At 48.8% G+C, this 14042-nt stretch overlaps 1 protein-coding gene across 1 annotated transcript in view; it reads right to left on the bottom strand.

The window, feature by feature from the left end:
- MSI1 (musashi RNA binding protein 1) overlaps window positions 1–14039 on the bottom strand; it is a gene marked incomplete at its 5' end in the record, with an annotated part of 27824 nt that extends 13785 nt beyond the window's left edge. The window contains 3 exons of the mRNA XM_008641623.2: window positions 7384–7476; window positions 9146–9187; window positions 13872–14039. Of these exons, the coding sequence (XP_008639845.2) occupies window positions 7384–7476; window positions 9146–9187; window positions 13872–14039 (303 nt within the window). The remainder of the gene's footprint in view (window positions 1–7383; window positions 7477–9145; window positions 9188–13871) is intronic.
- Window positions 14040–14042: the final 3 nt, after the last annotated feature.

Raw genomic sequence — 14042 nt, 5'->3', positions numbered from 1 at the left:
TGGGCTGCGGGAGAGCACCCAACGGGGGCCTCCAGCACCCCAGCACAGGCAAATCGGCATTCTCGAGGGATTCATCGCGTCGTTCCAATCCCGCTGCTGTGTGCAGGGACACCTTCCACCAGGTTGCTGCAAGCCCCATCCTACCTGACCTTGAACACTGGGATGGGGCAGCCACAGGTCCTCTGCGCAACCTGTGGCACGGCCTCACGAACTTCACAGGGTAGAACTTTATCCTAAGATCCAATCTAAATCTACTCTCTTTCAGTTTGAAGCCATTCCCCCTTGTCCTGTCACTAAGTGCCCTTGTAAATGATCACCCCCAGGAACCTGGTACCTGGAGCTAGAGGAATCGAGACAGGATGACTTGGTGCTCCCTGCTCTCTCCTCTCTAGACCCTAAGTGTTTCTATGCGTCCCCTAGATAAGAAGGAAAAAACGAGGAGTGATTTTATTTACATGCTTTCTGTCTGGGCTAAAATGTATTTTTCAAAAGCATCTATCCTAATTTAAAGGCCTTAAGTGGTGGCAAATCTAAGACACACTCAGGCTTGTGGCCTGAGGGTTACCTACAAACCTTCATGCAAAAGCCATCCAGCAGCCTGACCTCCCCTGTCCTCAGAAACAAAGCATGATCTCCCCCTGAAGCCAAGATCCAAACTGAGCTTGCCACTGGATTCTCAACCATTGACTACAAATCACCCCTGGGACCCTGCCACCGTGACCTTGAGGAATCAAGACAGGATGACTTGCTCCTCTCAGCTCTCTTCTCTCTAGGTCCTAAGTGTTTCCATGCCTTTCCTGGACAGGCAGGAGGAAAGAGGAGCAATTTTTCTCCTGCCAGGTGCTAAAAAGCTGTGGAGCCACTTGGAAGAAGGGTGAACAGAGTTACAAAGCCCTTTCCTCAGAGGGCAAGTCCCCTGAAGAAATGCTTTAAAGGGGCATCCTTAACAGTTCTTTTTTTCACACAGTCCCAATGCAATTCCAGAAGCAGTACCGGACCCAAATGACCTGGAAAGTCTGTCTGAAAAAACATTTTCTGAGATGAGGATACCACCACGACTGAAGCTTCAGCACCTCTCACTTAAAGGTGCCATAATCGTAAATGATCCATGCAGCCTCAGCCAAAATACCTGGGGTTTTTCATGGGTTTAATCCCAGTCTAATATCTTTCAATTTTCCTGTTTCATTCCTAGTTATCTGCTATGGGGGAAGCCAATGACATCCTCAAGCAGATTTAAAAATTAATGATTTCCAATACCAGTTTGATCAGAAATGTTGGATGCACTTTCACAAGGGTAGATTTTGAAAGTTGTAAATATTCAAAGTGTTTGTGGAGATGCACATCTTCCACCTGAACTGCAAATAAAAATGGCTGAGCTGGTCCTAGAAGGAATCATGGCAACATACTTGTAGTAAAGTCAGGCAGAAAAATAGTAACTGTTGAGACAACTTCCATACGGAAAATATAAACCAAATTATCTAGAAACCACTCGGCCATCCTGTCAAGAGACACATAGCATTAACACCCCTGTGTGGTTCTCCCAGCTACACCAACAGGACAGGCCAGTTCCAGGGAGGAGGATGCATGGACAGAGAGCCTGGCTCCTAGGAGCAGGTGTCCTGTGCCATTAAGACCCTTCTTACCCCACTCTGCTGGCCACTCTCAGAACTCTGGGAATGAGACTTGGCCAAGGGGACAGAGCCTGCTCCATGCCACAGGTGAGCAGAACAGCCTGTCCAGGTGTTCCTGCCTGCTCTCACACAGGCATCCGGCAAATATCAGATGAACCCCAGGATGACCATTACTGCTACAGTGTTTTCGGCTATGTGCCTGCCAGATGCAGAGCACAGAGAACCCTTTGTTCCAGAGGCATTGTTACCACAGGCCAAACCGCCTACTGCCACAAGAGAGGTGATCAGATTCCCCTTCTCCTCCCCTCCCCATCTGTTCATGGCAACCATGTTAAGTGTGAGAATTTACATAAATTGCCCTCTGATCTGTGGAAGAAAATCCAAAATTCAGTTTGGAAATCCATAGCAGGTTGACAAGTAGCTTTGATCCCTGAAATTTCCAGAGAGGAGCAGATTAAGGATTAATTAATTAAACATTCTCCCAATCCAAAGTGAGGAAAATCATGCCCACTGTATGCACAGAAACAAGTCTTCCTTGAAAGACATTTGCCATCAGTATCTGAAGGGTCTCCCATTAGTCAGCACAGAAAACTCATTTCATACACCCAAATCAACCACCCCATTTTTCTGGCAGGAGTACATGAATACGCATTTGTAACAGACCTACAAACCCTCATCAGATCCAGCACCTCAGATACTGTGATTTTCTCTCATTGGAACAGTAAATGCCATCACCCCAATGAGATCTCAGGACCTCTCAGGCAAAGGGTCCAGAATTTGGATGAAGTATTAGATGGCAGCCCAAAGGTCAGAACCCCCCTCAGACCTTAGATCTTTTTTCTTGTTTGCTTCCAGGGTATTTTTAGAGAGGAAACCTCTGGGCAAGAGCTGCCTCAGAGAGAGGCCAAGCTTTCATGACCGACTCATCCACACACAATTACCTCAGGCCCATCGAGAGATGTAGACTGGTTTTAAGCACTTTCCAAGCACCCTTGGTGCTGCAACTGATTAGTGAGTCATGCAAAGACGTCATTGTGAATGTATTTCCTGCACTGCTGCTTCACCAAATGCAAAAGCATACAACAAAACCATGAGTTCAAACACCTGATTCGGGTGCAGGCCCCCATTTCTTCCAGGACCTCTGCACTTCCAATTTCCGTAAAGATCAGCTTCTCTCCTGATGACACGCGAAAGATTGGCTGCACCAAGTTAGAGCAGAGCTCTGCCTTGCCCAAAACCTCCCAAGATATCAACCAACAACAGACAACTTTGGAAGAACATAAAGATAAGGCAAGAATATTACCGTAGATCCCAGAACACTATCCCCTTCCAAGCTATTTGTGATTTGGAGATTTTCTAAATTCAAAGGGGTGTCTGTGTATGTTAAAAGACCTTCCATGAATTTGCCCAAACATTTTGGAGCTTATGTAAATTTTAGCAACAACATCCTGTGGCAAAGATTTCACAGTTTATATATGCTCCATGAGAAAAAGACTATTTGTTCTAAGCCTTCTCCTACCTTGCAATTTATATGACTTTCTCTACCACAAAACTTCATTAGACCAACTCTTGCATTAGAAAGATGATCAGAGTTTTTTCAGTTTTGATTTGAAACAAATAACCTTTCTTACAAGATCAGAGACCCAACAGTCCAAAGAAATTACTCTGACGGACAATCCCTTTTCCTCCCCAAAAATAATACAGAACAACATGTTCCCATAGGTCAAAGTAGAAAAGGAGAAATCTGCAACTTGAGCTCCTCTGGCATTTTCATACATGTTGAACTAGACAGAGGACTAGCTGTGCCTGAGGTGGTAGGTGCAAGACACCTTCCTCCTCTCTTTGTGTTGCAGGTTTCAGTGAGGGTGGTAGCCTGAATCTAGAGAAGCTGTTGAAATAATTCCTTGTGCTGTCTAAAGATGTTCAACACCATCCAACTTAAGCCAAACTACTTGGCTACACATACTGTGAATGAAAGTCTTTCCAGGACTTCTGCCCTACAGTTGAAAAAATAATCTCCTTTAGAAAGCATGTGCATGGCCTGAGCTTGCATCTCAGAGAGATTCAAGTTTTGGAACCAGAGAAGTGTTTCCTAGAGATCCCACTATGTTCAAAGTCCTTGCAGCTGCACCTGACAAACCACAGCCAGCTTGAGGTCACTTCTCAGTCTCTCTCCCTGTACTAAAAAAAAACCTTTGTATTTTCTTTCTCAGGAAAACAGTAGCCCTAGTATTTTAGTCAGAGTTTTGGACGGGAAAAAAAACCCAAAATGATTCTTCTTAGAAGCAGAGACTCTCACACTGTATTTGGGATCTTCTTTGAAGCTTCACCTTTTGTGCCTGTTAAAATCAAGTATTTTGATATGAAGAACTGGGGTACCAGCCTCTCCCTTTCTTGCTTTATCACTAAGTAATACTCATGGGTTTCTTTTTCACACATTTTCACCCTTCTTTTGCCACTTCCATTTTACAAAGTTGAGAGAAGGTTTTGGACACAGCAAAGAAAGAAAACAAAACGAAACAAAAATAGGAGAAAAAGCAGAAATGCCAAAATGGAAAAATCAGATTTGGGAATTTTGTCTAATGAAATAAAAAACCATTTCCTTTGCAGCCCAACTAAACTTCCATTTTTTCCTGCTAATGGACGTAGGAGGTTCTGACCTGACACAAACCACCTTGGTAGACATGTGAGCTGCAGTTCACGGATTTGAACTGAAGAGAACATTATGATAATCTAATTTGACCTCATCTGTTCTGCAGGCCATAGCACTTCCTCTTGTAATTCCTTCAGCATGTACATGCTTTCTGTCTGGGCTAAAATGTATTTTTCAAAAGCATCTATCCTAATTTAAAGGCCTTAAGTGGTGGCAAATCTAAGACACACTCAGGCTTGTGGCCTGAGGGTTACCTACAAACCTTCATGCAAAAGCCATCCAGCAGCCTGACCTCCCCTGTCCTCAGAAACAAAGCATGATCTCCCCCTGAAGCCAAGATCCAAACTGAGCTTGCCACTGGATTCTCAACCATTGACTACAAATCACCCCTGGGACCCTGCCACCGTGAGCTTGAGGAATCAAGACAGGATGACTTGCTCCTCTCAGCTCTCTTCTCTCTAGGTCCTAAGTGTTTCCATGCCTTTCCTGGACAGGCAGGAGGAAAGAGGAGCAATTTTTCTCCTGCCAGGTGCTAAAAAGCTGTGGAGCCACTTGGAAGAAGGGTGAACAGAGTTACAAAGCCCTTTCCTCAGAGGGCAAGTCCCCTGAAGAAATGCTTTAAAGGGGCATCCTTAACAGTTCCTTTTCACACAGTCCCAATGCAATTCCAGAAGCAGTACCGGACCCAAATGACCTGGAAAGTCTGTCTGAAAAAACATTTTCTGAGATGAGGATACCACCACGACTGGAGCTTCAGCACCTCTCACTTAAAGATGCCATGAATTGAAGAGATGAAGACCATTCATGGTGTCTGGGACACCCATAAAGGCAGGATTCTGGGAGACCTCGTAAACCTGGGAGGCCCCAGCACATCATAGAGAGCCACCAAAAGAGACTGTATCAAAATCATGTTTTCCATGAGTCATACCTGAAATTGAAGGCAACAGGCTTTTCTTAGCCCTACAAACCATACATTGGCACATTCAGAGCTCAGAAACCTAGAGCTGAAGGCTACAGGGGCTTTCCTCTGAAACGCACTTTCCCGCTGATCCTGCTCATCAGCCATACCGAGCTATCTACTGGGGAGAATCTCTCGGGAAACAGTTCTCCTGGCCATGGGTGAATTATTTGAGGCTTAGCCTGGAAGATGGCTACAGGCCAGGAATGATGCTTTACACAAGAGCTCTGAGGAGTCTCTCATCTGAAGTGAACAGATGAGTCAGAAAACTCCCCCAAAACCATCAAGTCAATCTGACCAGCCCTAACCTCTCCCCATGAAAACTCCCCAGAGCCAAGGGGACAGCTGCTCCGGCCTCATGAAGGCTTGGAGCACTGGATGTTGTCTGGGACACTGGTTCTTCGGAAATGAATCGCACCGAGCTATGTAGAACTCTCCCCTCTGCCCACTCCAGAGAACAGTCTCACACAACCAGTCCTTGCCAGTCTCCTGATGTCAGGACACCTCTCAGCACACAACCATTAAACAAGAGAAACATAACAGGACAACACCCCAAAAGAGCTGAAAAGGGCTGCTCAGACTAGAGCACCTGTAACTGCCTGTAAACTGAATACTCCATGACATGCTTCTTCTTTGAATTAGCAGGGATACAGTCAAGATTAAAAGGGGATTATGCCCAAGGCATTTTGTTTTCCTATCAAACACACCCATCAGCAGCATAGGAGAACTTGCAAGTCAAACAACCTTTAGACTGCACAGACACATGCAGTAGCACCCTCAAGGATGCTACCACTTGTGTCTTGGGGACACAAGAGAATTTGCTTATTTCTTATAGAAAATGAAACCACACAGAGCTAACAACTGGCAAACATGGGGATATCTGACCACTTTCTCTTAGGAGTGAACTTTGCACACGAGGACGTGCAAATTTGGCTTCAGAAGCTGAACAAAGGTTCTGAGCAGGTACTTGTCCCAAACTTTCTGCCCAAAAGTTTCAGCAATATGGCAAATCTGGTTACAAAACTCCTTTTCCTTTCACTAATTAACGTGCCTTAACATAACATCACCCTTTTGCAGAAAATTTCAAAAGAACATAAATACCAAGCCTTCATCCCCACACTGCAGTGCTTATGGTACTTCCCTCCATGTCCATGATGCTATCAGCAATGTTCTGGCCAGGTTACCACCCACCCACCAAACCATGTTCTTCCCTCCTAACTGGGCAGGAAGGTCCCAACAGCTTCAGAATCCAACACTTCCTGCCCCAAAGAGCAAACCCATGCACACCACCACTGAACAACAGTGAAACAGTCACAAAGTCCTGCCACAGAGGTGACCACACTCAGCACTTGGGTACAATGATCCCCTTCAGTTCCTAATCCCATTAAAAATCTCGGGATCCTTCAGTCTAATACTGCTGATATTGCTCCTGGGGATGCTGACAACCTCCTCAGCTGAAAGGTCACAACTGAGCCCCCTTCAATCCTCAGATTTGGTCCAGTCTCACAATTCACACACCTGGCTGTCATGGACCATGGCACAAGCGACTTCCAGCCACAGTAGCCCACCCTTCCCTGAGCCACCTGCCACAGAAGAGCCAGACCAACACAAGGGACAGCCTTAGTGCCAAACTTTCTTCAGCTGTACAAAACTTACAGCACCAATTGCCCAAGACTCAGCAGGAGAAGTTTCAGGACCAAAACACTTATTTTTAATAAAGGACTATTGAAAGATCAATCACAAGGTTTTGAGTTAGAAACAGGCCAAAATCAGAGGTTTGATAAAGCAGCCACTCCGTTAGGAGTGTCTACAAACCTTCCTCCAGCATTTGAACAAACTGTAAATCTGTGAGCCACAAGATGCTTCTGGATAGGGAAAAACTGGAAAACCATTTCCCATAGCCGAGGTCCTAGCAACTCTGGGAACAAGGATAAACTCTGTTTCAAATCATCACAGGGCAGGAGTCACTGGCTGTAGCCCCTACAAGGACATTACAACTAGCCAGCGTCCGTAACTGACCTTCAATCTACTTAACCCTTGCAAAAGACTCAAGCTTCTAATCCCGCCACAACAAAAGTTCAGAAAAACTCCTTTTGCCCCAGAAGCAACAGCTTTGATCCAACACCACTCAAGAGACTTACCTTCCCAAACTGCTCAAAATACTGTTTCACATCCTCCACAGTAGTGTTCACAGACAGACCACCCACAAATATCTTCTTCGTTCGGGTCACCATCTGGAAAAGGGAAGGACAGAAATTCACCATGTAAACCCAGAGTGAGCAGAGAACGAGACTCAAAAGGCCACTAACTCCCCTCTGCTGCTGGGAAGCATTTTTCCCTTCGCTCCACTTGAGCTTCCACCTTCTTGAAGCCCTCTGGCCAAACATGGCTGGCAGGTCTATCCCACACCACATTCATGCTCTTGCCCTCACAGATCCCATCACATGTGCCAGCACCCAGCCACCACCTCCTTGTCAGACAATTACCAGCCTCTCCCCTCACCAACCTGCCACCGCTCCCTTGGCACTGTGACACCACCCCAAATGCATAGGGCACAGCTGTCCCCTCCCCAGCCCTGCCACTTTGCACAGCCAGCCTCCTCCAGGCAACCCCAGAGGTACCTGCTCTGCTCCCAGGGTGGCAGGAGGCCTGCCAGCACAGGCAGGTTCCCTAGGCTCTGCCCTCCTACCCCACAAATTGCACAGCATTCCAGTCTGAAATGGAATAAGCCTCATTTCACTACCATTCCCCAGTCACTTAAATGGAGCCCAGTCAACACCCAGTTAAATCACTTTTGCCTCTGCAAGAAGGCAAAGACAAGATCCTTCTGCCACTTCTCACTGATACAGCTGGGACGAGGAAGAAAACTAACTACCCTGAGAGGGGCCATGGCTGCTAGGCTGAGGCACACCGACATCCTTTGAACCAGCTCTCCAGCTGCATCCTCCCCTTAGCTGCTTGGCTACACCCCTGCTCTTAGAGGAACACATGGTCCTAATTACCCCAAGGAGCATAGGGCTAATCCGCAGCAATTCCCTGGCTTGGAGAGCAGCCCGTTCTAACACTAAAGCACCTTCTGTCACCAAACTGCTTAATGGAATTAACCCAATTCCTACCATGTGCTTCCTGGCTCCAGTTACTTGGGATACCTGCTCACCAATTGTTCTCAGTGCCTGAACCCCTTACTTCCCTCCCAGCACCAGTCTCCTTTTCCCTCTCTGCTTCTCAACACAACTTCTCCCCAGCTCTTTCACCCATAACAGCACTTGGAATACACCTAAAACTTTAAACTTTAAAACTCACATCCAAGAGCCAAGTTAAAGGAAGACCCAAAGCCTAAAGGCAGTCTCCAGCCTGCTGCTGGCTCCTCAGCTAAAAGTTTCTAGCCGCACACCTGGAAAAAGTTCCTGCCACTGCGCATTTTAATGCCAGAGCCTCTTGCAGGTTAAGATCCAACACCAAACTCCTTCTGCCTTTTCCAGTGCTGAAGCACACAAGGATATTTCACAAAACGAAATCCTTCTCCCCTTCCCTGCCACACACCTATTTATCACACACAGGTGCACACACACAACATTCTTCCACCTGTGTCACATCACAGCATGGAGCTGTTCCACATCTCCTAAGGCCTGGAACTTCCAACCATTGTCTGCAATTTCAGAAGGACTAAGTTCGCCCTGGGCAGCATTTAATCCACCAGCTCTATCTAGTGCATCCTGAAGTACAACCAAGGGGCCTCCTGGTTCCTTCAGCGCCATGCAAACTCCCAGCACTGTGCTCCAGGTGAGTCCTGAGCAAACCCCAGCAAGCAACTTCGTTGCATGCACTGGCCACCTTGCTCAGAAGGACAAGGTTCACCACCACAATTTTTCCCTTTGGGGCACAAGGGCCCCCAGTGCTTACCTTGGGCTGTGCTCGGCGAGGGAATGCTACCTTCGGGTCAATCTGAAAGAGATGTGAGGAAGAACAGGTGAATACACTTTTCCTGCCTATTTACAGACAAGAGTTTCCTCCATGTGTGCAGCTGTCTCTGCCCATGTGGCACCTTGCCAAAAACCCAAAGAATCTACCTGAGGTGCATAAAATGAAGCTAGCTGCAGACATCTTTCTGTCTTGGTAAGGTGTAATCCAGGGAGACTACAAGTCCCAGCATGCAGTGGTCCATCTCCAGCTGAGCACTGGGCAGATGCACTGAGAGCCCATCACATGCTGGGATTAACAGGCTGGGCTGCACCCTCTGGCTCGGCCTGCCCCTAGGTGCCTTGCATCACCAGCCTCATATTAAAAGTGGTTTCTTTTGCCTTTTTGCTCTCACCCTTCACTCTGCCTACAAGTACAGAGCTCACCTGGGTAGCAAGGAGACAGAAACGAAGCAGCGCACAAACCCCCAAACGTTTCATCCCTTCAAACACAGACTGAAGCAATAAAAGAGCAGACAGGATGGCACAAATTAACCCGAGGAGCCCAGGCCCCCTGTCTGCAGAGGCTGCAGCCGCAGGGATCGTGCTGCCCCTCTCCCCAGGCCGCACTGCACACAAAGCCGCAATGTCTCCCTCCCTCCCTCTGCGGGCTGAGCCTAGCCTCCATTATGCCTGTTCAGCTTCCCTGTAAACCTGCTGCAGGCTGGAGCAGCCAGGTCCCAAGCCGCCATCCAGGTGCCACACGTTCTGCTGGGCTCAGCACGGATGAGCGTGTGCCTACACTGGCCTCACACCACCACCAGCACCACCACAAAAGCTGGGACAACACTAATGCAGCTGCAAGCCAAACACCCACAAAGCCTTCTCTCCTCCTCAGCCACCACCTCTTTCTTTATAGCCTATTTTTACAGCAACTCCTGTAAAGTTACATCACATCGGGGATGATCCAGACCTACAAATCAGCTTACAAAGACCTGTGGTAAAGGCAGGTTTGGCTCATCCCTGCACTTGGACAGGCTGCAGCTGGGAGGGCAGCCTGAAGCCGTTGTCCCATCAGCCCAGCAGCTCCAACAGCCCAAAAGGAAGCTGTGTTTCTCCAGCTCCTCTCACTGCTTTGTTCAGCTTTCCAGCCTGGCTGCCCTCCTGTCCCGCATCCTTTTACTTGTCTCACAGCCACGGAGCTTGGCCCCCCTGCGCCCTTCCACCAGCTTCTCTCCCTGCCTTCCGCACCTCCATCCTGACTCACAGCTTACAACTTAAATAAACTCAGCATGTAGGTAAACAGAGGCAAAAGTGAAGAGCACAAATAAACTCAAAAATAAACCTTCCTCCCCAAGCTCCAAGCGCCAGCTGATTAGCATACCCTCCAGTGCCTCCCTCGGGCATCAGAACCATCCAGGCCCTCCCCTCCCCACACACACACACCCCCACTGCTTCCTGGCTAGTGCAGACACCCACAGCGAATTCTGAGGATGGGGGACGGCAGGAGACCAGGAGGTTGATGGCAGATAATAAGCAAAAACAATAACCTACTGTCTTTTACTTCTCAGTCAGTGTCATTCAGCTCCTGCCAATAAGATGCTTTCATACTCAGCAATGCTAAGCTCAGCTTCATTTTCTCATTACCCTGAGTGTGATCAACTGGGCAGAGATAACATGTCCTCCTGGCTGAAGAGAGCAGGCAGTCATTTCACAAATTCTTCTGCACAACCAGCTATTGTTGCAGGTAGAGGGAGGCTGGGGTGACCGACTGCAAGCGCAGCCCTGGGAACATGCAGAGGGGAGTGAGTTTGGTGCCAGACTCAAGTTACTCAAACCGGACTGCTCCTTGGTGGCTGGAGTCTTTCCTAATTAAAGCAAAAGCACTGGTACCTTATTCCCTCACTTCTGGTGTTAAAACAAATAGCCCTGGAGGAGTTGTGTTTCAGTGTCACCCACTGACGTAATGGATCCTTTTTACAAACCCAGATAGAAATCTGCTAAGAGCATTCAGAACTGCTCAGATTGTATCCAAAAAACAAAACTCCAGATCAGGCTGCTGTGAATGGAAGTTACCTGAGCTCAAACTGCTTCCAGTTCACCCCACAAGGCTTTGGGGATGAGGAATCCCACTGATGTCGCAAGTGTATCAACAGGCCAGCCAGGTCCCGGGGGCCACCTACAGCCCCATTTCATAGCTCAGGTCGCGTAACTCCTGTCTTAGTCCAGCTGCTATCAGTGTTCCAAAGCACAGGGAGGGCTCGGAAGGACCTGTGAGACATCAGGTCCGAGTTTGTTCGTTCATTGTACCTCCGCCACTACCTCCGCCCTGCTGGTCTGCACTGCCAGGGAGCTGCAGATCACTCCATCCACCACAAAAGACAAACCCAGCAAAAAAACTCAATGACAGCAACAAAGAAATGATGGGGTGACCCAGCACTGCCAAGTGCTCTTCCCAGAGCATGTAAAGAAGCAGCCCAAGACAGCAACCAGCTGCAGCTCTACAAAGTCACGCAAATCTTTTACCTTGAGAATGCTGTAAAGCCAATTCTCATATCAAGTATTTTCAAAAATAACCCTGTAGTCTGCTGCTATCCAGCTTACAAAAAAGAGGAGTCTGAAAAGGACAAGGCTGTCCCGAAGAATCAGGCCAACTGCCTTCATTAGGGTAGGAAGAATCAGAAAACAATGAAGCAACAAGTTGAGCAGACACTGTCTATCAAATGCTGTTTGCCAGGAGACACCAAGCCTCAAGAAAAGGCTGTCCTTACAGGACACCAGGCCTTTTTCTGCAAAGTTTCATAAAGCTCTAAATTAAGATTTAGATGAGCTTGTGTCATTTAACCCATGACTCACAGCAGAGCCTTTCAGCTCAGCAGGGAAAAAGCATATGGAGGTTCCATGTGCTAACACAAGACCAACCTCTCATGAGGCAAAACACCCCAAAACATCTGAACCAGCTGAAAACAGCACAAAATAAAAAACGAGAATGAAGGGGGAGAAGGATCAAAGTTCCTAACAAAGGAGGGGCCTGGCGAAACTGTCCCCATTCTCCGTGCCGTGCCGGCCGGGCAAGCGGGCCAGATGCAGCAGGGAATTTCAATGGCTGGCTGGTCCCCACGTGCCCTGCGCCATGAGGCCCTTCTGTTCTCCTGCAGTGCCCACCATCCCTCCCCGCCCTCGTGGGCTGCACTGTGGGCTGCAGAGTGCCTTCGCACAGCCAGCAGCGGCAGCTTGGGGAGAAGAATAGACACCATGGGTTTCAGCTCACTCCTAGCCACGAAACACTTCCAGGATTAGTGCTACAACAGACATCCATCACTTGCCTTTCCAAGAGGCGTCTACGCCAGCCTACAGACTCACAACAGGACTAGCTGATCAGACACTGTGTTTACACAGGCTAGTAAAAAAAATAAAGAGAAAAAAGAAAACCCTGGGTCCTCCTCAAAAGACTTTACTGTAAATCCCCCTCAGAGAAAAACTCACTTTACATCACTCCTGGAAGGAGGAGAGCTAGGAATCCTGGGGACCCAGACTCAGTCAGGAAGGCTGGGGTAGGTTTAACCAGGAGCTCCCGTGGGGAGGAAGGACCTGTGCACATCAAAGGGAGTGATCCAGGCAGTTAAACAGGAACAGACATAAATCTTGCTGCAACTCATGCCGTAAACCCTAAGAAAGAGGGTCTTACTCTCCCGCCCTCTCCTTCTGCCAAGATAAAGGCTAGGACGCCTGGGCCATGCACTGTAAGAAATAAAGCTGTGCATTTGGACTCCTCAGCAGCCCTCACCTGGAGCCAGAACATGTCCCCTCACCATGCCATCCCCTTGCAGCCCCTGCCACTCCCCCATCCCTACCTTCACCCCAGGGCATCAATAAGGAAAAGGAATTCAGTGGAAGGCAAGTCACGAAAACTAAAGAGAAGGGACCTCCCACTCAGACATCTCCCCCCCCACCCCTCGAAACAGCCTGCACATCTCCTGAGTGCCACAAATTCACAAGGCAGGACCCACCATGTTATGCCACTAGTCCAGTGAGCCACCAAATCTTTCTGCTGGCCCAGCTGGGGCTCCTCATCACCCCAACTTGCAGAATGAGGGCTGGAGCCACAGCCACTCCAAGAGGCTGGTGGTGGCCCACATAGGCAGGCACTGACCACACTCGGAGACAATAAAGTCCTGAACCTCCATGACTGTTGCAAAAACTTTGCCTGGGGAAACCACAAGAGGTGCACAGCATGAAGGCTCTCTGCCGGGAAGGGGGGGCACAGGCCACCATGGCCAGGGAAGCAGGGCCTGGGCGCCAGGGAACAGCACCCCTGAGAAGTGATCAGTGCTCAGCAGCACACAGGATGAAAGGGCGGCTTCCCTCTCTCCAAACGCAGCCACATCTTATTTCCCAGGACAAATCCTCATCCCAAATGTGCTCAGGTGACCCAGCTTCGAGAGGGCTAGAGTCACCGCCCAGATGGGCCTTACAACCAACGGGTGAGAGGAAAACCATCACCAGGATCTACAGACCCACACCAGGAATCGGCACACGGTGAGCCCACTGCTTGGGCGGCAGCTAGGCTACCCGCCGGCAAGCGGCACAGAGAAGGGAACCATCGATCCGTATCAGGAATCGATAGTTTACAACCTCTAACTGGAAATCAAACACTACAGTCGACGGCTGCTCTGAGCACAGCCGCTCCGCCGGCAAATACACCCCTGAGATGAGAGAAGTCATCTCACCGTCTTGGAGTCCAGTTCATGTCTGGATTGGGCCAGAACCTTGTCGACGCCAGCCTGGTCCATGAACGTGACGAACCCGAAGCCCCTGAGCCCCGCAGCCCGGGCAGAAGAGGGGATGCGGAGAGAAGAGAGAAAGTTGGTTAAAGTGGCGGGGGGGGGGGGGCGGGGGGG

Source organism: Corvus brachyrhynchos, unplaced genomic scaffold (assembly GCF_000691975.1).
Source record: "Corvus brachyrhynchos isolate BGI_N302 unplaced genomic scaffold, ASM69197v1 scaffold549, whole genome shotgun sequence".
In the NCBI taxonomy this organism is placed as follows: Eukaryota; Metazoa; Chordata; class Aves; order Passeriformes; family Corvidae; genus Corvus; species Corvus brachyrhynchos.
Note: the sequence above shows the minus strand (reverse complement) of the source record. Positions and strands in the feature narration are given on the sequence as shown.